General features: G+C 48.7%; 1 protein-coding gene across 1 annotated transcript in view; it reads left to right on the top strand.

Annotated features, from left to right (window-relative positions):
- The window catches only part of LOC142497880 (uncharacterized), a 241,803-nt gene that overhangs the window by 189,435 nt on the left and 27,110 nt on the right, over nucleotides 1-25,258 (top strand). Inside the window, exons 13-15 of the mRNA XM_075606279.1 lie at nucleotides 2,088-2,204; nucleotides 3,965-4,111; nucleotides 21,580-21,720. Of these exons, the coding sequence (XP_075462394.1) occupies nucleotides 2,088-2,204; nucleotides 3,965-4,111; nucleotides 21,580-21,720 (405 nt within the window). The remainder of the gene's footprint in view (nucleotides 1-2,087; nucleotides 2,205-3,964; nucleotides 4,112-21,579; nucleotides 21,721-25,258) is intronic.

The following is a 25,258-nucleotide window of genomic DNA, read 5'->3' as shown; positions in this document are numbered from 1 at the left end:
GGGTGAGTGACTGGGTGGGTGAGTGACTGGGTGGGTGAGTGACTGGGTGGGTGAGTGACTGGGTGACTGGGTGAGTGACTGGGTGGGTGAGTGACTGGGTGGGTGAGTGACTGGGTGACTGGGTGAGTGACTGGGTGAGTGACTTGGTGACTGAGTGACTTGGTGACTGAGTGACTGGGTGACTGAGTGACTGAGTGGGTGTGTTAGTGACTTGGTGACTGAGTGACTGGGTGGGTGTGTGAGTGACTTGGTGACTGAGTGACTAGGTGGGTGACTGAGTGACTTGGTGACTGAGTGACTGGGTGGGTGACTGAGTGACTTGGTGACTGAGTGACTGGGTGTGTGTGTGACTGAGTGACTGGGTGGGTGTGTGACTGAGTGACTGAGTGGGTGACTGAGAGACTTGGGTGACTGGGTGGGTGAGTGTTGGGTGGGTGGTTGACTGGGTTGGGTGGGTGACTGATTGGCTTGGGTGACAGGGTGGGTGACTGGGGGGGTGAGTGAGTGACTGGGGGGGTGAGCTAAAGCCGCTCTCATTGCGGCTGCAGGGGCTCACTGACAAGCGTGAGCGCGGCTCAGCGGCTATGCGCTGACCATGCCCGCAGCCTTAGGGAAATGAGGGAGAAGAATGGTTGTAGCATTGTGTGACTTTCCCTGTAAAGTTACCAGCATTTCTCTTAATTACAGTAAATGAGGAACATTTTAAGAATTGTTGTTTAACATTGATATAACTAGTGCAACCAAATGACTTGTATCGGCGCTCATAAACACCTTAATAGAGTATAAGTGTGATAACAAAAAATTTAAATACAATACTTAGGAATGGTGTGTATCCCAGAAAAACACACTTCTCCACCTTCCAAGGAATATGTACTGATTCCTTACAGGAGTAGTCTTGATCCACAGGGGGGGGGGGGGGGGGGGGGAAGGGAGCGGTATTATCAGGAACACACCAAAAAATAAAAAATATACACAATGGTGCAGTATATTAAAACAGTGGGGGAATGGGTAAATCTTGGCTCTCATGCAATTCCTACTTACAACAGGTGAAATAAAAGCAGGCAGTGGTCTGACTCTGTCAGAAGGATGTAGGTTCGGATTACAGCAGAGATGGGAATCTGATGGTACTGTATATAACTTCATGCAGGATGCTTTCAGGGTATATCGACTCAGATACACGCAGAGTGGCATAAGAAAGAGAAACGGACCATAGTACAGATCACTAAGTACAAATTTATCCAATCAAAACAGGGTGCAAAAAACGTACTTGCAATAAGTACTTTAAAGATGTTCACGTAGCAGTATCGTGAGACAGTAGAGGGCTCTTTCACGATGATAAGCTGGCTGGATGTCTTCCCTTACCTCCCACCTCTCCGTCGCGGTATGGCGTCTGACGTCAGTTCCGGCAACACGGGTGATGACATCCGGTAGGGAGCGGGGAAGATGGGTCTCAGCAGATCGCTTGTGTAAACAGCAGGCACCTCACACGTCTTCACGCTCAGGATGATTGTAGTAGACTAAAGGCTTGGCTCAACGCGTTTCGCTGTTCTCAAACAGCTTCCCCAGGAGCAGATCTCCAGCCAGCTTATCATCGTGAAAGAGCCCTCTACTGTCTCACGATACTGCTACGTGAACATCTTTAAAGTACGTATTGTAAGTACGTTTTTTGCACCCTGTTTTGATTGGATAAATTTGTACTTAGTGATCTGTACTATGGTCCGTTTCTCTTTCTTATGCCGCTCTGCGTGTATCTGAGTCGATATACCCTGAAAGCATCCTGCATGAAGTTATATACCATCAGATTCCCATCTCTGCTGTAATCCGAACCTACATCCTTCTGACAGAGTCAGACCACTGCCTGCTTTTATTTCACCTGTTGTAAGTAGGAATTGCATGAGAGCCAAGATTTACCCATTCCCCCACTGTTTTAATATACTGCACCATTATTGTGTATATTTTTTATTTTTTGGTGTGTTCCTGATAATACCGCTCCCTTCCCCCCCACTGTGGATCATAACATTGATATAAAGCAAATGGCCCTGCCATTTAATGAGTCTTCAACTAATTACATTATATCTATATTTCAGGTTATTCTCTCTCATGTAGAGAGTGTGTGGGTATGGCTGGTACATCCTGCACAGGCTCCTCTATAACCTGCCCAGCTGGTAATGTTTGCATATCTTCATACACAGTGACCAACATAGGTATGTTGCATATATTTTGATAACTTTAAAGCATTATTGTTCTTTTATTTCTGAGGAAAGAAAATTAAAAACATTTCATATCTGTCAAAGGGAGAGAAAAGGAGACAGAAAATGTTACGTTACAGTGAGATCTCTTTGAGAAAGAGGAGCGATCTCGCAGCCCTGTGACAGACTGATAATCAGATCCGTAGCACAGCTCTGAGGAAATAGGGGTGGCCCCCCCCAGTCCGGCCGGTCCCAGTCCCTACCTTGTCACGCACCATTCCCCAGCGGTGCGCGAGAGGTTTTCAGGCAGGCAGGGGAATGTGAAATTAGCATCCGCGGGACGTCATGGCCACGCCCCCGCAAACCCACAGCCACGCCCCCTGTGTCGCAAACCTTCCCTCTCCCCTCAGACCGCCTATCGCGGTGTAGCGCTGTGCACGTGCCGCCCACCCCCCCCCCCCCCGCCGTGCGCGCGTGCCACAGTGAAGACTGGGGACTCAGCCATACTGTAGCAAGTGAGAAACTGTACATAATACCGCGCTCCTCCCTATAGAAGTTTGCTGCAGGTATAAAGATAGGCCTTACATATAGAAAAACAAAAAGAACGATTCCTGCGCTCCTACCAATTAGGCCAAGATAAAATAATATTCTCGTGAAAAAGGGTATTTGGTTAAACCCTTTGGCCAAAGCATTTGTAAGCATGCAAGCCACGTCAAGGCAACCCGTTTAATGCAGGTACCTACACTATACTGTATATATATATATGTAATAATTGTCCCATGGACTAGTGAAAAAAGTGTTAAATCCCTGAAGGGGTTAAATAAAGCATGAGCTTATGTGAGTAGTGCAATTAAAATCTGGCTAAAGCCAGTATCATACTTACCTTTGCTATAAAGGTAATCAGGGTGCACAAATTCCCTGGTGTGAATATAATACAACTTACACATATACATCTCTCTGTCAGCCTTACACATTCACCTACCATTCAATGGAGGGTGATGTCCAGACTGACACTGGGGTGTAATATACCTGCACTAATTGGAAAATTGGTAGGGACTCAGTAACTGCTATGTAAAGCAGATGAGCATTTAAACCTACCCCTATGACGTTTCAGAGATACTAAATCTAAAAGGCCCTTTGGGTGAATGCAGCAAGGAAAAGGATTGCCTAATATTAGTGAGACACTGTACATAATACCGCGCTCCTCCCTAAAGAAGTTTGCTGCAGGTAAAAAGATAGGCCTTACATATAGAAACACAAAAAGAACGATTCCTGCGCTCCTACCAAGTAGGCTAAGATAAAATAATATTCTCATGAAAAAGGGTATTTGGTTAACCCTTTGGCCAAAGCATTTGTAAGCCTGCATGCCACGTCAAGGCAACCCATATACTGTAGCAAGAGCCACATTATATAAAGTGCATAGCCATGGTGCTGCATACTGTATTAACATTAATCTTGTATAAGAATGTATTAACCATTTCACTATCAAAGGGGGTTAACGTTATGTACTGTATCTCTGTCAGTTAGCAATAAAAAATACTACTTATGAGCACATTCACGTCTCAGAGAGGTCCACAATTACTGTAGTATACAATGCTTCCACTGTAGTCAGGGATTCTGGGTAATGACATGCAAATGAGCACTCACAGTGGGACACTTTTTGCTTCATATACATTTTAACATGGATCCCTATAAGCTTATACCTGCCGCATTACACAGCTTTTTCAGCACAGCCGTCAGTTAATAAGAATAATATTTTCATACTTTGTCTACAGGTGGAATTGAGGCAATCAATCTTGCCAGAGGCTGTGAGTCACAAAGCCAGTGTGGAATGTCTGGGAGTATAAGCACTGCTCTCAGCACTATCAAGACGAGCACCTCCTGTTGTACCACTGATAACTGCACTCCTCCCATACCCACCTGTAAGTGCCTCAGTGTCATTATTTACTGTACCTAACTGTCTGTGCTACCTCCAAAGACTCTATCTGTGCCATATTGTGTTTGCATATTTCCTTTTTGTGTTACTTATGCCACCTGTCTTTAGTTGTTGCTGACCTTAGGCTAAGGCCCCGCTTCACGCGCAAGCACAGCCGCTTTGCTTGCCGGTGGACATGCAAGTCACTGCACCGTGATCTGTGGTCTGCAGTTAACTTTTTTTGCGCAGGGGGCGTGGCCAAAAACAGGTCAGATGGGCGTGGCCATGATTTGGGGGGCGTGGCCATGATGTGGGGGCGGGGCCATCACGCAAACACCAAGCACTGCACTGCATCTACAACTATCCATCATGATTAAATAATAAATATAATAAAATAAATGTAAATATGAAAAATAAATACAACAAATAATAAATAAATATAATTTTTAAAAATACAGCAAGCAGCAAACAACCAACAAGATGCAGGGTTTTAGCAAAATACAGCCGTATTTAAAAACACATTTTTTCCGTCTTCTTGTTTTTGAAAAATATGTGCTCCCATTACCTGTCTTCAGATTGGCTGCTGGGATCCAATCTGTGATTGTTTCCCTTGCGTACCACGTGGCGCGTCACCACTCCAGATCACACAGAGGCTTGTAGCTCTGCCGGCTGACGCGTTACTGCACGTAGTCAGCCACGGAGGGAGGAGGCAGCGGGGATCACCAGAGTGCAGGCAAGGGTCTGGTGGCCAGCGCGCTGGGGTCCTCAGCTTTACATGTAGCTACATACATCAGCATGTCACCATGGCAAAGTGACATCTGTATAAGAAATAACCCTGTATCTCACTGGTTTTATTTCCTCTAGGTTTATACCAGGTAATTCAATATGGGGTTTTCGCACTACTCTTTCCTATACCAATTCCCTCACCTCACTGGTTCATTACACAATACAGTAGTTACGTTGCACAGAAACTCATTGCTGTCTCATTGCTGTCTCATTGCATTTGGGATAATTGTAATGTTACTGTACAAACATTGTTCCATGTCTCACTACACTCGGATACACTGTAATCACACTGCACCCGATGTTTCTCACTGTCTCTGCAGCGCTATTATACTGCCAATCTCTTTATACAATTACATTGTATGTGCACATATAGCCATTAATATCACAATATATGGGTCAGAAACAGGGGAAGAGTGGGGCTCAATTGAACAAAAATGTGCAGTTTAAATAAACAGTGACCAAAAACACTAATAGATCTACAAGTAATAAACAAAGTGCCAATCAAATGCTGCTCACATACTTTTGATTTTTGAATAGTTTAGAAATGTAAATTAGTGATGACAATGGTGAACAGGAGTGAATGTTAAAAACAGTGTGTATTAATGAGAAAGAGACCACTGAGTTTCCACTAGTGCTCAAACCACAGCACTCAAACAAAGTCAATGCAATTCACATAATCTTGAATTAGAAAAAGAGCTATGTGGTCACAATCAGTAAGTGAGTATATACTGGTCATCCAATAAACTTGATGGTGGTAGCAGTAGCTTCTGTACCCTTATTGGACAAGTGGACAACTAATTGCAGTCAGTAATCATATGATCCTTTCATCCAAGGGCAAGCCACACTAATGGATAAATCTTGATAATGAAGGTTGTACAGTATTCACAGTATGTAACCATCTGCCAGCTCTATGTAGCGTGCATCTCCTGTGGTAGTAAGTGTAGACGAAGAGTTACTTGTTGATCCGCATGGACGCAGGAACCAGGAAAGCACAGGAACAAAAGGCAGGAACCAAACGATAATCTGCCGTAGACAAGGTTTTTTAATCCATGAATGTGGCACACATGAACATACAGGTGAGGACAAAGTGTTCCTCTAACATGTTTCACGGTCTTAAAGCGCTTTGTCAAAGAGTGAAACACTTAACTAGTTACTTCCTGGATGTAGCTCAGCAAAAAAGCCCCGCCCCCCAGTGTCACGTCCTCTCCGCCAATCCAAGCGGGGCCTCACTAGAGTACCAGGATGGTAAACAAAAGCTGGAGGGGCGGAATTGAAGGGAAGAGGGAACCCCAGAGCCAACCACTGAAATAAATATGTTTACATACCCTACAAGCAAATTACATAATAAAACGGTATATGAAAATTGTACATAAATGCAATACATACACAAAAAATCAACAAAAGATTAAAAGCAAATAAGAAGACATCACCTGTAACTCAAAAACATGAAAAATTGAAAATTTGGAAAAGAGCCTAACATATGATAAATAAAAATATACAATCATTATTAGCCTATAGGCTGAAGGAATCTTAATATATATTTCTGAATCCATTGTATGTATATCTACCTGTCTGTACTGTGTTCCCTGTCCCTAGCGGCAATCACATTGGACCTTTCGCCCGTCACTACGCCTCAGGCCAATGAGATGGCTCCCTTGGGCCGCCCGCCCCCGCACAACTCTCATTGGCCTGAGGCGGAGTGACGGGCAAAAAAACAAAAAAACACACACACCACACACACCTCTCCCGCCCCAGGTAAGTCACCTCGCGCCTCAGGCCAGGCCCCAGCCCACACAGGGCGCTTCCTGTCGCCGCATGCACGGCACATTGGGGGACCAAGCGGTCGCCCGGGGGGGAACGGGGGGGGTCGAGCCCTGCCAGGCCAACACAGGCCCACACAGGGCGCTTCCTGCCACCGCCTGCACGGCACATCGGGGGACCAAGCGGGTCGCCTGGGGGGAACGGGGGGGGGCGAGCCCCGAGTCACGGGGAATGGGGGGGGCAAGTCACGGGGAACGGGGTGGGGCGAGTCACGGGGAACGGGGGGGGCGAGCCCCGACTGACGGAGAATGGGGGGTGGGGGGGGGGCGAACAGCGAGTAACGGGGAACCAAGAAGGGGGAGCGGCAAGCCGCCGAGCCAGCGGAGGGGGGGTGGGATGCCCGGGGGGGGGGACGCCCCGGGGGGGGGGCATGGGGATACATAAATTATGACAATACGTATGCCCCCTGCTCACCACCCCCCCACTCCCCCTTTCCCCCACCTCCCTTAACCCCCTCCCCACTCCACTTTCCCACCTCCCACTCCCCTTTCCCCCCCCTCCCCTTTCCTCCCACTCCCCTTTCCCCCCCCTCCCCTTTCCTCCCACTCCCCTTTCCCCCCCCACTCTCCTTTCCTCCCACTCCCCTTTCCCCCCCCCACTCTCCTTTCCTCCCACTCCCCTTTCCCCCCCCCACTCTCCTTTCCCCCCTACTCCCCTTTCCCCCCTACTCCCCTTCCCCCCTACTCCCCTTTCCCCCCCACTCTCCTTTCCCCCCCACTCCCCTTTCCCCCCCACTCCCCTTTAACTCCACTCCCCTTTCCCCCACTCCCCTTTCCCCCCCGCCACTCCCCTTCCCCACACTCCCCTTTCCCCCCCCACTCCCCTTTCCCCCCACTTCCCGTTTACCCCCCCCACTCCCTTTACCCCCCCACTACCCTTTCCCCCCCACTCCAACAATCCCCCACACCCCACCACCCCAACTCCCCACTCCCCACCCACACTCTCCCACACCCCACTCCCCTTCCCCACCCACTCCCCTTTCCCCCTCCCCCTTCTCCCCTTTCCCCACTCCCCACACCCCTTTCCCCCACTCCCCTTTCCCCCTCCCCCTTCTCCCCTTTCCCCCACCCCCCACACCCTTTCCCCCACCCCCCACTCCCCTTTCCCCCACCCCCACTCCCCTTTACCCACCCCCACTCCCCCAGTCCCCTCACCCCCACTCCCCACTCCCCAATCCCCACTCCCCTACCCCCCCACTCCCCTTTCCCCACCCCACTCCCCTTTCCCCACACCCCACTCCCTTTCCCCCACTCCCACTCCCCTTTCCCCCACCCCCCCTTTCCCCCCACACCCTACCCCCCTCTTTCCCCACTCCCTACCCCCTTTCCCCCACTCCCCTACCCCCCTTTCCCCCACTCTCCTACCCCCCCTTTCCCCCACGCCCTACCCCCACTCCCCACTCCCCTACCCCCCACTCCCTTACCCCCCACTCCCCACCCTCCTACCCCCACTCCCCTACCCCCCACTCCCCTACCCCCACTCCCCTACCCCCCACTCCCCTACCCCCACTCCCCACTCCCCTTTCCCCCACTCCCCACTCCCCTTTCCCCCACTCCCCTTTCCCCCACTCCCCACTCCCCTTTCCCCCACCCCCCTTTCCCCCACTCCTTTTTCCCCCACTCCCCTTTCCCCCACTCCCCTTTCCCCCACCCCCCACTCCACTTTCCCTCACCCCCCACCCCCCTTTCCCCCACCCCCCTACCCCCCCCTTTCCCCCACTCCCCTACCCCCACCCTCCACCCCCCTTCCCCCCACCCCCCTACCCCCCTTTCCCCCACTCCCCGACACCCCCTTTCCCCCACTCCCCTACCCCCCTTTCCCCCACTCCCCTACCCCCCCCTTTCCCCAACTCCCCTACCCCCCACTCCCCTACCCCCCACTCCCCTACCCCTCACTCCCCACTACCCTAACCCCACTCCCCTACCCCCCACTCCCCACTACCCTACCCCCAACTCCCACTCCCCTACCCCCCACTCCCCACTCCCCTACCCCCACTCCCCACTCCCCTACCCCCCACTCCCCACTCCCCTACCCCCCACTCCCCACTCCCCTTTCCCCCACTCCCCTTTCCCCCACCCCCATTTCCCCACCCCCCACTCCCCTTTCCCCCACCCCCATTTCCCCCACCCCCCACTCCCCTTTCCCCCACCCCCATTTCCCCCACCCCCCACTCCCCTTTCCCCACCCCCCACTCACCTTTCCCCCACTCCCCTTTCCCCCACCCCCCATTCCCCTTTCCCCACCCCCCTTTCCCCCACACCCTACCCCTCTTTCCCCCACTCCCCTACCCCCCTTTCCCCCACTCTCCTACCCCCCCTTTCCCCCACGCCCCTACCCCCCTTTCCCCCACGCCCCTACCCCCACTCCCCACTCCCCTACCCCCCACTCCCCACTCCCCTACCCCCCACTCCCTTACCCCTCTCCCCACCCCCTACCCCCACTCCCCTACCCCCCACTCCCCACTCCTCCCACTCCCCCTTTCCCCCATTCCCCACTCCCCTTTCCCCCACTCTCCTTTCCCCCACTCCCCACTCCCCTTTCCCCCACCCCCCCTTTCCCCCACCCCCCTTTCCCCCACTCCTTTTTCCCCCACTCCCCCTTTCCCCCTCCCCTTTCCCCCACCCCCCACCACCCTTTCCCCCACCCCCCTACCCCCCTTTCCCCCACCCCCCTACACCCCCTTTCCCCACTCCCCTACCCCCCACCCTCCACCCCCCTTCCCCCCACCCCCCTACCCCCCACCCTCCACCCCCCTTCCCCCCACCCCCCTACCCCCCTTTCCCCCACTCCCCGACACCCCTTTCCCCCACTCCCCTACCCTCTTTCCTCCCCACTCCCTACCCCCCTACCCCAACTCCCCTACCCCACTCCCCTACCCCCCACTCCCCCACTACCCTACCCCCCACTCTCCCCCTACCCCCACTCCCCACTCACCCTACCCCCCACTCCCCACTCCCCTCCCCCACTCCCCAATCCCCACACCCACTCCCTCCCCCCACTCCCACTCCCCTACCCCCACTCCCCCTTCCCTCACTCCCCTTTCCCCCCCTCCCCACTCCCCTTTCCCCCTCCCCTTTCCCCCACTCCCCTTTCCCCCACTCCCTTCATTTCCCCCCCCACCCCCACTCCCTTTCCCCCACCCCATTTCCCCCACCCCCCACTCCCGTTTCCCCACCCCCCACTCCCCTTTCCCCACTCCCCTTTCCCCACCCCCCACTCCCCTTTCCCCCACCGCCGCCTTCCCGCCTCTGCTTTTGCGCCCCCGCCTCTGCCTTTCAACCGCCCTTACACCGGCCGCCTCTGGCCTTTCACCCACCGCCTCACAGCCGCTGCACGCACTCAACAGACACCCGCCACACTCAACACATACCTGCCGCCACACATACCTGCTGCCTCCGCCCCTACGCACCCGACATCACTGACCCACCGCCTCACACCCTAGCAGGACCCCCACTCACAGACAGCACTCACAACCCACGCGCCACCTCACACCCTAGCAGGACACACGCCTCACATTTTTACATCTGTTATGTCACCAAAATATACATTGTACTGTGGTGTGTTTACAATAAACCATTTTTAAAAAACATCGTATTACATGTTTTTCCATCTTTCTTCTCAACATTATTATCCAACCTTTCCAACAAATAGTCACCTATTGTTCCACCATTTACTGTATAAATAATACTACCTATTACGCATTTACATCCCGGGCAACGCCGGGTCTCTCAGCTAGTGTAACTATATAATACAACATGAAACAACCATAAAGGAAAAATCGGTAGAACCATAACAACTAGAATAGAGTAAATCTATTAATAAATCAATATCACCCGAGATTAAATATGTCTAAAGTTAATCTCAGTATATATAGAAATAAAATCTATAATACATATTAGACTATAAATAAATGAATAAATTAATGTTTGATGATTGAGGAAACAACATGATCAAACACAATATATAAACAACTTTTACAAGAAATTATGTAATTCCCAGTCTTGGTTTATACCTTCAGGAGACAATGTTCTTAATGAGACAATCCAAAACTTTTCCCTTCTATTAAGTTGGTCAATCCTGTTACCTCCTCTATTATGTGGGGGGGACATGTTCTAAAGCAGAAAATGTAAATGTATGTGGGTTGCCCAAGGGACACTGCGTTCAATGACGAGAGACACGAAACCTCAAGTCATTACGTCTAATGGACCTAAGATGTTCTACTATTCTAAGTCTCAGAGGTCGAATAGTTCGGCCAACATAACCCTTGCCACATACACAGTGAATTAGATATACAATGTACGAAGTATTGCGGTTAAGGAAAGACTGAATCCTGAGTGTCTGGTTGGTATTAATATTTTTGATAGTTTTAATCTGATGCATATACAGTAGGAACATATGGAACACTTTCCACACTTAAATGAACCCTTAGGTATATTAAAATTTGAAACAGTCTTCCTGGAATCAAATAGACTGGGAGAAATCCTGGAACCTATAGTGTTGGCCTTAGCAAAGACAAATCGGGGACCCATCGATACCCATGGAGTCAGGACATTGTCCAGTTTCAATATGTCCCAATGTTTTTTTATTATTGTTTTAATTTTTACTTTTCTGGGCATAAGGAAGAAGTCCATATAGAGCACATAAATGTTTATCCAAGATGGGCAAACACAAAAGATTCCCGTATATTTCGCACTCGTTCAGCGTAAATATATGACATTTAAGGAAGGACTCAGTGGTCTCCAAGTGAAATACTCAAGTCACCAGACAGGTAGCATACTGTAACTCAAAAAAGTACTCAAAAACATTAACATTTTATTAACATATATACAAAATTAGTGTAATATATATATATACTTGTATGTAAAATACACCCCATATTTTTGCTGTGATCCAGGGATAGAGCAGTTATAACCAAGAGAGGACCGCATTGTCTTTAGAGGAGGTTCGACTAGCGTTTCATTCATCCCTACACCCCTTATTTGCTTTAGGACATATCTCTCATCATATCCATACACTTGGAGACTGTAGGAAAAATGAAAGCGATATACATTATGTAGACTGTATACATCCTAATATATGGTGATTTTCAGGATCGGTGGAATCTAATTAATTAATATTCAAGTGACACACACTTTAATATATACACACGTGTGTATATATATATATATATATATATATATATATATATATATATATATATATATATATATATATGTATATATATATATATATATATATATATAAATACACACAGAAATATCGCTCAACACTTGAATAGATTGTGTCCAGAACACCTGTTAATAAGTCATGTATAGTAAGACTTAACAGTGGTGCTAAAGGTTAAATGAATATGGAAACAACAGAGGAAAAGCAACCTTTAAATAGCACACGGACATAGATGGAAGTGTAACAAAAGAAATTTATTAAAGTGAATAAAACAGGGGATAAAGTTAAAAGGTGAGGGGGGGGCTCAAAACTACCAAGACAATGTGGACCTGGAGGCAAGGGTCTAAGTTAAGATCCAAAGCAAGACATATACAGGGTACAGGTGGCTTTGTCTAAGCACACCTGCGTGACAATCAACCTACACTGAGATCTTGTGACCACATATAAAATTATTATACCATATAATTTGATGCAATGGTTACATGTTGTGGGTACACAAGTTATAAAGGTAACAGAGTGCAAAATACGTCACCGCTCAGTAAGTAGATGTCACAGACAGAAAGGTAGGTCAAAACTCCATGTCAGGTGGAAAAAAAAAGTAGGGGCCTCCCTCAGCAAGACTCCCACTCCAACGCGTTTCGACGGGAAACTGTCTTCTTCTGGGTGTGGTGAGGGGAGAAATGAGCTAGCATTTATAGTGAAAATCATAACAGCAAAAATCGCGGCAAAATTACAAGAATTGCAGGCAGCTGTGAGAGAAAGGAGTATTTGCAAGTATGGCAGCGTCATAGGGTCTGTTGTACGAGGATTGCGCATCTCATTGGACATGTGACTAGAATAGTCCCTACCTTTTTCCACCTGACATGGAGTTTTGACCTACCTTTCTGTCTGTGACATCTACTTACTGAGCGGTGACGTATTTTGCACTCTGTTACCTTTATAACTTGTGTACCCACAACATGTAACCATTGCATCAAATTATATGGTATAATAATTTATATGTGGTCACAAGATCTCAGTGTAGGTTGATTGTCACGCAGGTGTGCTTAGACAAAGCCACCTGTACCCTGTATATGTCTTGCTTTGGATCTTAACTTAGACCCTTGCCTCCAGGTCCACATTGTCTTGGTAGTTTTGAGCCCCCCTCACCTTTTAACTTTATCCCCTGTTTTATTAACTTTAATACATTTCTTTTGTTACACTTCCATCTATGTCCGTGTGCTATTTAAAGGTTGCTTTTCCTCTGTTGTTTCTATATATATATATATATATATATATATATATATATATATATATATATATATATATATATATATATATATATATATATAAAATCATTTGACTTCAAGATTGATCACCAGGCCTTTTTTTGGGCCTTTTAATATAAAGGCTTTACAGTACTCCCATGTCACTCAGGGTATTAAATACATCATATTATACTGTACTATATTCCTCCCTAATCAGGGACCAGATAATCTATCTCTATGTACAGCTATAACATATATATTGATATTTATTCAGTAATCTATTTGTTACTTTCAATCAATTTGGTCTCGTTAATATCAGTTTACCTCTCATTGATACTCCAATCAATGTGGTTACGCCTCTCCTGACTGTAGGATATTTAAACGTCCTGTTTTTACTCCTCCACCCCGAAGAAGTGTGACCAATCAGAAGAAACGTACGTCGGGTAGACATCACGACGGTGACGTCGGTGTGGTGAGGCGGCGGGTCTGATTCTACCTTGAAGAAACGGGTTGTATGGCGATCATTTGCATCCAGCCTTTGTTGTTTGTTACACTGACAATTTAGCCTAATTCAGACTGCACTGAGAGTGTGCTGGCAGCTGTATGCTCTTTACTATGGGTTTTTGTGTATATGATATCACTGCCATCTGTATTTATCCCCCTTTCCATATGCATATGGGAACTATGTGGACAACAACGCGTGCTGCGGTACCTATTGCTCACAGGAGGCCTAAGCCTCTGCGAGCCTAGGTGAGCTCTTTCTCATTGCGTGCAACGCCTCCACCTATAAGGGATCCCAGCGGTGGCGGAATAACCCCTTACAGGAACCAATACACAGTAATAGTAATACACCACACGTATATAACTAAGCTTTACTGTACACACACTAAACACAGATAGCACAATAAACAGTACCCACAGTATAACACAGTAACCCAACAAGTGGTTGTTCCCCCAAAGTACTGAGGGTGTCGTAGCACCAATAACCCGTGGTGTCCTGTCCCAGCAATCCCACACAAATGTGAGGTAGCGCTACCCCCTGTGGATGTAGGTGCACATTAGGTACCTGCTTGGGTACTCCAGTACCCAGGTGCTGCTTGGTGTAGTAAGTTGGAGCGGGTTCCACGTAGCGGGGCCTCCAACTCAAATCCCCTCTCTCCTAAAGGGTCCTGATCCTCCTCGCAGTGTGAGCACCAGCAGGAGGGTCTCACATAATGTCTCTGGATCCTGTGACCTGGTCTCAGGCTGCAGGGTGCCGTGTGGCTGTCCAGTCACCGGCGCAACATTGGTATTAAAGGGGAGAGTCCCTATCTGGCGCCTTCCCTGCAACACTCCACTGGGGTGGCTTAGGGACAGGACCACCAAAAGGGAGGGTCTGCCGGGGTTGGGTCCCTGGCCCTGTGTGTCAGGGGGCCCGGCCGCCGAGACCCTTAACGGCCGTGCCCATTTTATTAAAAAAAGTTTTAAAAAGTTAAAAATGGCAGCGATTCCCATGCACATGCGCAGAGCCGAGGTCCTTGCTCGCATGCACAGGGAAAGAAGGATGTCCGGCCTGCTGCCTGTGGGCCTGCTCCCCCTGCCTCCAAACATGGGACGGAGGGGAAGCGCCATGGCGTGCGCGTGCCCGCCAGCCCAGCTTCCCGTGTGCCCGCCAACCCAGCTTCCCCCACGCGGACGCCAACCCAGCTTCCCCCTCGTGCCCACCAACCCAGCTCCCCCCACGTGCCTGCCTCCAGATGCAGAATTAGCCTGCCAGTCTCACGCACCCCAGCCGCCTACCTCCTACGAGCGTCTGGTGGGCAAGGAAGCAGCAGTCACCTGGTCAAGGTCAGTCACTCACACACCCAGTCACTCACCCACCCAGTCACTCACCCACCCAGTCACTCACACCCACCAAGGCAGTCAAAACTCACCCACTCACTCAGTCACCCACCCAGGCAGTCACTCAGTCACACACCCACCCATAACACTGAGTCACCCACTCGCTCACCCAGTAACTCAGTCACCCACCAAGTCGCTCAGTCAACCTAGTCACTCAGTTACCCACCCACCTAGTCACTCACCCATCCACACAGTCACCAAGTCAGCCACCCACCAATAACACTCAGTCACCCACCCAGTCAACCACCCACCCACCTAGTCAAAGTCACTCAGTCAGTCAGTCAGTCAGCCAGTCAGTCACCCACCCAGTCAGTCTTTCAATCAGTCACCCAGTTAGTCAGTCAGTCAGTCAGTCACTCTGTCAGTCAGTCACCCAGTCAGTTACTCTGTCAGTCACCCAGTTAGTCAGTCAGTCACTCTGTCAGTCACCCAGTCAGTCAGTCAGTCACCCAGTCAGTCACCCACCCAGTCAGTCTTACAGTCAGTCACGCAGTTAGTCAGTCAGTCAGTCACTCTGTCAGTCAGTCACCCAGTCAGTCACTCTGTCATTCACCCAGTCAGTCAGTCAATCAGTCAGTCACTCTGTCACCCACCCAGTCAGTCAGTCAGTCACGCCGTCAGTCACCCACCCAGTCAGTCAGTCACTCACTCTTTCAATCACCCACCCAGTCAGTAAGTCACTCTGTCAGTCACCCAGTCAGTCAGTCAGTCAGTCACCCACCCAGTCAGTCTTTCAATCAGTCACCCAGTTAGTCAGTCAGTCAGTCAGTCACTCTGTCAGTCAGTCACCCAGTCAGTTACTCTGTCAGTCACCCAGTTAGTCAGTCAGTCACTCTGTCAGTCACCCAGTCAGTCAGTCAGTCACCCAGTCAGTCACTCTGTCATTCACCCAGTCAGTCAGTCAATCAGTCAGTCACTCTGTCACCCACCCAGTCAGTCAGTCAGTCACGCCGTCAGTCACCCACCCAGTCAGTCAGTCACTCACTCTTTCAATCACCCACCCAGTCAGTAAGTCACTCTGTCAGTCACCCAGTCAGTCAGTCAGTCAGTCACCCACCCAGTCAGTCACTCTGTCAGTCAGTTAGTTGCTCTGTCAGTCACCCACCCAGTCAGTCAGCCACTCTGTCACCCAGTCAGTCAGTCACTCTGTCACCCACCCGGTCAGTCAGTCAGTCAGTCACTCTATCACGCACCCAGTCCGTCAGTCAGTCACTCTGTCACCCACCCAGTCAGTCAGTCATTCACTCTGCCACACACCCAGTCAGTCATTCAGTCAGTCACCCACCCAGTCAGTCACTCTGTCAGTCAGTTAGTTGCTCTGTCAGTCACCCACCCAGTCAGTCAGCCACACTGTCACCCAGTCAGTCAGTCACTCTGTCACCCACCCGGTCAGTCAGTCAGTCAGTCAGTCAGTCACTCTATCACGCACCCAGTCAGTCATTCATTCACTCTGTCACCCACCCAGTCAGTCAGTCATTCACTCTGCCACACACCCAGTCAGTCATTCAGTCAGTCACCCACCCAGTCACTCAGTCATTCACCCAGTCACTCAGTCACCTAGTCATTCACACAGTCATTCATTCACCCAGTCATTCACCCAGTCACTCACCCAACCAGTCACCCATTCATTCAGTCACCCACCCACCCAGTCACTCAGTCATTCACCCAGTAACTCAGTCATTCACCCAGTCACTCAGTCATACACCCAGTCACTCAGTCACCCAGTCACCCAGTCATTCATCCAGTCACCGAGTCATTCACCCAGTCACCCAATCACCCAGTCACTCAGTCACCCAGTCTTTCATCCAGTCACTCAGTCACAGTCATTCACCCAGTCACCCAATCATTCCCCCAGTCACTCAGTCACCCACCCAGTCACTCAGTCATTCACCGAGTCACCCAGTCACTCAGTCATTCACCCAGTCACTGAGTCGTTCACCCAGTTACTGAGTCATTCACCCAATCACTCAGTCACCCAGTCATTCACCCAGTCACTCACCCAACCAGTCACCCATTCATTCAGTCACCCACCCACCCAGTCACTCAGTCATTCACCCAGTAACTCAGTCATTCACCCAGTCACTCAGTCATACACCCAGTCACTCAGTCACCCAGTCACCCAGTCATTCATCCAGTCACCGAGTCATTCACCCAGTCACCCAATCACCCAGTCACTCAGTCACCCAGTCTTTCATCCAGTCACTCAGTCACAGTCATTCACCCAGTCACCCAATCATTCCCCCAGTCACTCAGTCACCCACCCAGTCACTCAGTCATTCACCGAGTCACCCAGTCACTCAGTCATTCACCCAGTCACTGAGTCGTTCACCCAGTTACTGAGTCATTCACCCAATCACTCAGTCACCCAGTCATTCACCCAGTCACTCTGTCATTCACCTGTCATTCACCCAGTCACTCAGTCACTCAGTCATTCACCCAGCCATACACCCAATCACTCACCCAACCAGGCCCTCATTCATTCAGTCACCCGCCCACACAGTCACTTAGTCAACGTCACTCAGTCATCCACCCAGTCACCCAGTCATTCACCCAGTCATTCACCCAGTCATTCACCCATTCATTCACCCAGTCAATCACCCAGTCATTCACCCAGTCATTCACCCAGTCATTCACCCAGTTACGTAGTCATTCACACAGTCATTCACCCAGTCAATCACCCAGTCACCCAGTCAGTCACCCAGTCAGTCACCCAGTCAGTCACCCAGTCAGTCACCCAGTTAGTCACCCAGTCATTCACCCAGTCACTCACTCTTTCAATCACCCACCCAGTCAGTCAGTCACTCTATCAGTCACCCACCCAGTCAGTCAGTCACCCACCCAGTCAGTCAGTCACTCTGTCAGTCACCCACCCAGTCAGTCAGTCAGTTATTTGCTCTGTCAGTCACCCAGCCAGTCAGTCAGTCACTCTGTCACCCACCCAGTCAGTCAGTCACTCTGTCACCCACCCAGTCAGTCAGTCATTCACCCAGTCATTCACCCAGTCATTCACCCAGTCATTCACCCAGTCATTCATTCATCCAGTCACTCACCCAACCAGCCACCCATTCATTCAATCACCCAACCACCCAGTCACTCCGTCATTTACTCAGTCACTCAGTCATTCACCCAGTCACTCAGTCACTCAGTCATTCATCCAGGCACCCAGTCATTCATCCAGTCACCCAGTGATTCACCCAGTCGCTCAGTCACCCAGTCACTCAGTTCCCCAGTCATTCATTCAGTCACCCAGTCATTCACCCAGTCGCTCAGTCACCCAGTCACTCAGTCACCCAGTCATTCACCCAGACATTCAGTCAACCAGTCACTCAGTCACTCAGTCATTCAGTCATTCACCCAGTCACTCAGTCACCCACTCACTCAGTCATTCACCCAGTCATTCACCCAATCACTCACCCAAGCAGTCACCCATTCATTCAGTCACCCACCCACCCAGTCACTCAGTCACCCAGTCACTCAGTCATTCACCCAGTCATTCACCCAATCACTCACCCAAGCAGTCACCCATTCATTCAGTCACCCACCCACCCAGTCACTCAGTCACCCAGTCACTCAGTCATTCACCCAGTCACCCAGTCATTCCCCAAGTCACTCAGTCTTTCACCCAGTCACTCAGTCACTCGGTCATTCACCCAGTCTCTCAGTCTTTCACCCAGTCACTCAGTCATTCACCTGTCATTCACCTGTCATTCACTGGTCATTCACCCAGTCACTCAGTCACCCAGTCATTCACCCAATCAATCACCCAACCAGTCACCCATTCATTCAGTCACCCACCCACCCAGTCACTCAGTCAACATCACTCAGTCATCCACCCTGTCACTCAGTCACCCAGTCACTCAGTCATTCACACAGTCACTCACCCAGTCACTCACCCAGTCACTCACCCAGTCACTCACCCAGTCATTCACCCAGTCACTCACCCAGTCACTCACCCAGTCACTCACCCAGTCACTCACCCAGTCACCCAGTCATTCACCCAGCCATTCCCCCATCCATTCACCCAGCCATTCAGTCATTCACCCAGTCATTCACCCAGTCACTCAGTCACCCACCCTGTCACTCAGTCACCCAGTCAGTCAGTCATTCACCCAGTCATTCACCCAGTCATTCTCCCAGTAACCCACCCACCAAGTCACAGTCACCCACCCACCAAGTAGCTCTGTCACCCAGCCACACAGTCACTCAGTCACTCAGTCACTCAGTCACCCAGCCACACAGTCACTCAGTCACACACCCACCCACTCACTCAGTCATCTAGTCACTCAGTCACCCACCCACTCATTCACCCTATCACTCAGTCATTCACCCAGTCACACACCCAGTCACTCAGTCAATGTCACTCAGTCATCCACCCAGTCACTCAGTCACTCAGTCATTCACCCAGTCACTCACCCACCCAGTCATTCAGTCACCCACCCAGTCACTCAGTCACCCACCCAGTCACTCGCTCACTCACCCAGTCAATCAGTCACTGACCCACTCAGTCACTCACCCTGTCACCCACCCAGTGACCCACCCAGGAAGTCAGTGACCCACCCAGGCAGTCAGTCACCCACCCAGACAGTCAGTCACCCATGGGGCAGTCACACCAGTCAGTCAGTCACCCACCCAGGCAGTCAGTCAAGGGCAGCCACCCACCCGCCCAGGCAGTCAGTCAGTCACCCACCAGCCCATGCAGTCAATCACCCACCCAGGCAGTCGGTCACCCACCCACCCAGGCAGTCAGTCACCCGCTCAGGCAGTCAGTCACCCACCGCCAAGGCAGTCAGTCCCCTGCCCAGGCAGACAGAAAGTCACCCTCCCACCCTGGCAGTCACCCACCAACCCAGGCAGTCAGTCACCCTAGGAAGTCAGTCAAGTCAGTCACCTGTCTTTTGTTGAAAATATAAAAATAAACAGATTGCAATTTAATGTTTTTTTCCTTAATACAATAAGAAGAAAAAAGTTAAGTAAAAGTTGCGTTCCATTCCACATTGGATCTCATTGCAAACATTTAGCAGGGTAGTTACTGTGGAGTGTTTGAGGCGAAAGCCAGATTGGAATTGGCTAGGGAAATTTGTCTTGGTATAGTAATCGCTTAATTGGGAGTGAACACATTTTTCCATGACATGATATGTAGCCACGCTACTTTGTATGTGGAGCTAAAACTAAAAATGACCTCCGCACTCCTGACTGCGCATGCGTGCCTCACCGCACTGCGCATGCACAACTAGCAATATCGCTGCCCCCACACTCCCGATCGAGCGGGGCTCCAGCCGGACCAGCACAGTTCCCCCTTCACTGGAGGTAAGGAGGGGGACTCGGCTACATGTGTGTTTCAAACTATATGTATTTGAACACACATGTGCTTACAGGCCTGACTAGGTATACATTAGATCACTTACCTGTGATGAGTCAGTTACATCTTCACCTATATCGAGCACCGTTTCAATATGTGTTTAGCAACTTAGGGAATCTTCTATACATTTATTTTTACTATTCAAATCCACACAGCAACTCCAACTAAGTTGCTTTTTGGTTCTAACTATGTATCCTCTAATTCAAATGTTATATGTGTACCTGATACATAATTATGTTGATACATTAGCCCTATGTATATACGTGGGCATACTGTACTGTACATCAACACTTGCAAGTTTGTATCCTAATATTAGTGCTAGCACACAACATCCTGTAGATGGCAGTATCCACATATACATGGTTTCTCTGCATCTAATTCGATCGCCTGCCCCCACTGGGGATTTTACATACACGCTGTATATATATTATACTCATTTTGTATATATGTTAATACAATTTTATTGTTTTTGAGTACTTTTGGTAGTGTTACCTATTTGGTGACGTGAGAAATTCATTCGGAGACCACCGAGTCCTTCCCTAAATTTCATATATTTAGCTGAACGAGTGCAAAATATATGGGAATCATTTTTTATTTGTCCATCTTGGGTAACCATGTATGTGCTTTATATGGATTTCTTTCCTGTTTGTACCCCAGCTGTGCTGTAATTGTATTATACTAATATTGATAATAAGGTTGAGCGGTAGGACAATTTGTTGTGTCTACCATAAGCAAGAAGTGCAAAGTACTGTACATATAAAACCCAGATATGGGGCATCTTCTCTCAACACATTCATTAGATAATTATCCAGAGGGTTTAGATTCATAGCTTTGTTGGGGAGATATTGGCTTGGAAATATACATTTTGACCTGGTTATCAGTGAAATTGTGGAATAACTGTATTTTTTTTCTTCTCTCTTGTTTTTCCTTCTGATCTCTGATGACCGTATTAACCACATGCTAATAATTTGCTGTTTACAGCTGGATGTTTGTTATTTGGTGGTACTTTCCCCTACCCCTTCTCTTTTGTCCGTCCCTCCCTCCCCGCCCAAATTACAGATAATTTCAATAAAAAATAAGTTACCCAAAAAATTATAGGGAATGAAAGTCAAATGTCATATTATGTTTAATTGTCATGGACATGAAGTGATCACGATATAAGGGCAAACAGGAATATTTATAGAATCTGATTCTTTCCCTCTTCTTCACTTAAAGTGCCAGCGGATAACAATGTAAAGAATGGATTAACGTGCCGAACATGCGTCTCCGCAGACTCTAACTGGTGTTACACTCCGGATACCATGCAGTGCACTGGGGACGAGAAGATGTGCTTTCTCCAATCTACAAAGATATCAGGTGATCACAAGAGGGTTTTATTCTCTTAGAGCGGGTCTTAGGCTTTGGTGGGCCCAAGGAAGCACGCTGGCAGCGGGGCCCCTCCTGGGGAAATCTAAGGTACTTACCTTGAAGAGCGACCATCATCCCGCAGCGTTGTGGCGCCACAACGGCATATGATGTCAGATTTCCATGGCATATAACATTGGTCACCATGGCAATGCGACACTACAAGAGAAGGGCCGCTATGGAGAAGATAAGATCCCCTCTCAAAAAAATGTTTACACAGACCTTTCTCTCTGGGGTGAGAAGCGGCCCTGCTGGTCCGGGTACCCCGCACTCCCTAATCCAGCCCGGTCGGGCGGAAGTTGTATCCCGGCGCCAATAAGAGGAGGGAGCGTCGGGTCCCAGGTGGTGAGGGGCCCCAGGAGAACACCCTATGGCCCTTTCCCTATTGCTCTCACATTACTCCTCTCACTGGGTGTTTACACTATAGTCACATTGCACAGATTCTCCTTTCCTGCTCAGTGTCTCGTTGCGCTACGTTACACCATAATGTATGTGTTCTTATATTTATATATTCCAGCAATGTACACAGCACTGTACAAAGGAGAAAGTACAGCAAAGGAAAATATAATGAATCAATGCAGCAAATCATAAAATAAGACACTGTGATACACTAGTAGTAACACTGCAAATGTATGTTTTGTTCATAACAATTGATCTGGAAATATTGTACACCACGGGGCATGTATAGGTTTAATAACATCAGAAATCTCCAGATGTAGAACATAGAATAGAGACATCTGTATGATACCTTTTTTTCTGTTTAACATGGCAGTGGGCACCCTAGGGTTAATTCTATCCCCAGCTGAGTAGGACAGAAAATTGAATTCTTGCAGATAGGCATAAAAGCTCCCCCCCCCCCCCACCACGCCCCTGCCCCCCACTTCCTGCAGATAGTCTTTTTCCTGTCCTACAGCTAGGAGTAGAGTTTATTTTGTTAAAGGACTCACCGGACTGTAATTATTACAGTCACGCCAGGGGGTTCTCAGCCTTTCTCCTCCGCAAGCTCCATCTTCGCACTATGGGCGGTCTGCAAAACGGAGGCCCGTGCGAGAGGGCAGGACCGCGGATGCGTCATTGACCATGGCGGGCAGATAGCAGGACTGTAGAGCAGATCAGAGGCTCATATAATTTACCACAGAGGCATCCTAGAACGCAGCGGAGTGGGGGAAACAGACCGGCAAGATGTCTCATGTGGGGACATACACTGGCGACACACTTTATTCGAGCTCGGCTAGTCCCACGAATTCGGGTATACCCGGGTGTATTGAGGTTTGTGACTGTTTTCTGCCCGAGTGCATTGAGGTATTTTCCAGGCAGGAATTGAAGCATTTTATTCCCGCTGGCTGCAATACTGCACAGTATATGTATATATATATACTGCATTACAATTCATGAATTTATGCCATCTGGTAGACACGCGAAGCATTGCAGCCTATTAAATCCTAATCATTATCATTTAACAGATCAGCCGCCCGTCAGCCAGGCATGAACCCAGGCTGGGAAGGCAAACGCAACGGGGCTTGTCAGAGGTGAGGAGCGGCGCATTCCAGGTATCTGCCAGGTACATACTGGGTATTTGCTCGAATAAAGTGTGTCGGTGCAGTAGCACGCGCACGTTTGAATGTGCGCTCACTACGATCCCACAGGAGGGCATGTGCGCGAGAGCCAAGCGCTCCAATTGGGTGGATTTACACAGACGTCAGAACGACGGCACACAGAGCTGTGTGAAAGTGTCCTGGATAAGCAGCCACAGCAAAGCTGAAGGAAATCAAGAAGCCAGCATGGAAGCTGGGGGAAGTACAGGGTCGCTTATAATAAACGAGGTGAGTCCTTAGTTTAGCAGAAAAAGGAAAAAAATGAGAGTTGATATGGAACTGAAATAAATATTTTGTCACCGTAGTGCTATGGTAATACAACCAGAAGAAGGAACTTTTAAGGGGGCGGTAGAGTCCCTGCATCAAAAGAAGAAAGCTGCTAAAAAAAAAAACTAAATAGTGTGCAGCATGTGAAAAACGGGCGTTAGAAACCAAGAAGATTCCATGAAGCGGGAGAGTCAAAGGAACAAAGAATACTTTCCTATCATGGATGAAAGATACAGTAAAGCAGAGTGTGGAGTCTCTGGTGCAACAAGCAGTGAAACCAGCACAAATGAGAGCAACGTCTCAGACCAGCCCGGATATAGTCAGAGACTCGTCATCAGATGAATCAGAGATGTTATATCATCAAGCGTCGGAAGGGGAGAGTGATTCATCAGAGCATGAAATGCAGGCGGAAGAATCAGAATTTAGTTTAGACATGGTGGATCCTCTTCTAAAGGCAATGAGAGAAACATTGGAATTAGAGGATACCGAAGAAGATGCTAAGAAATCAGATACATTATTTGGAACAAGGCAGAAGAAAACCTGATGTTTTCCAATTCATGAAGTAATCAAAGATATGAAACAAATGGAATTGTCACAGCCGGATAGAAAACTGAATATTCCCAGAAAATGTAACAGGATGTATCCTTGTGTACAAGAGGAGGTAAAATGCTGGGAAGTCAATCCTAAAATTGTTGCAGCAATTTCCAAAGTTTCAAGAAAAACAACCATACCAGTCGAAGATGCAGCATCACTCAAGGATGTAATGGATAGGAACATGGATAGTGTTTTGAAGAAAGCATATGTGACAGCAGGTACAGTACGCAAACCGGCGATAGCAACGACATTGGTATCAAGAGCCATGCGGATAGGGATTGCTAATATAGAAGAAGCATTGGGAAAAGGAGTCAAGAGAACTTCTATTTTAAAGGCATTGTCAGAAATCAAATGGGCAGCCGACTACGTAGCTGAAGCGTCACTGGATGCGGTAAGACTGGCAGTCAGATCAATAGCATATGAAGTAACAGCAAGAAGGGTGCTGTGGCTCAGACAGTGGATGGCGGACGCAACATCCAAAAACAGCCCGTGTAATTTACCTTTTGAAGGAGAATTTCTATTTGGGAATAAATTAGATGCAATTATAACCAAGGCATCAGGAGGTAAACGCACATTTTTACCACAAGAAAGTAGAAATAGAAGATATGTGCCAACATACCATCAGATGGAAAGAACACAGTATAGGGAAGCAAGAACATATCATCCTGGAAAGCCGTTCTCAAGACAGACATCATGGAGAGGCGGACAAAATAAGCTTTTTCATGGCTCCAGAGGGAGAGCTTCATTTCCCAGAGGAAAATTCTTATGAAGGTCAAGGTGTCCAGCGGCTTCCAGTTGGGGGACGACTGAGCCAATTCGAAGCAGCATGGACTCAATCAATAAGACAGGTGGGTACTGCAGATTCTTTCTTTTATGTACCACCTGGAGTTCAAGAACATTCCAAGAAGGGATATATTCTTAAAGTCAAGTTATACACAGACAAAACAGAAAATAAAACAAATGAGTTTTATACTGGAAGAGTTATTACAGGACATCGTAATAACAAAGGTTCCTTAAGAACAGAGGAGAACAGA

This window comes from Ascaphus truei, chromosome 6, assembly GCF_040206685.1.
Source record: "Ascaphus truei isolate aAscTru1 chromosome 6, aAscTru1.hap1, whole genome shotgun sequence".
Lineage (NCBI taxonomy): Eukaryota > Metazoa > Chordata > Amphibia > Anura > Ascaphidae > Ascaphus > Ascaphus truei.
Note: the sequence above shows the minus strand (reverse complement) of the source record. Positions and strands in the feature narration are given on the sequence as shown.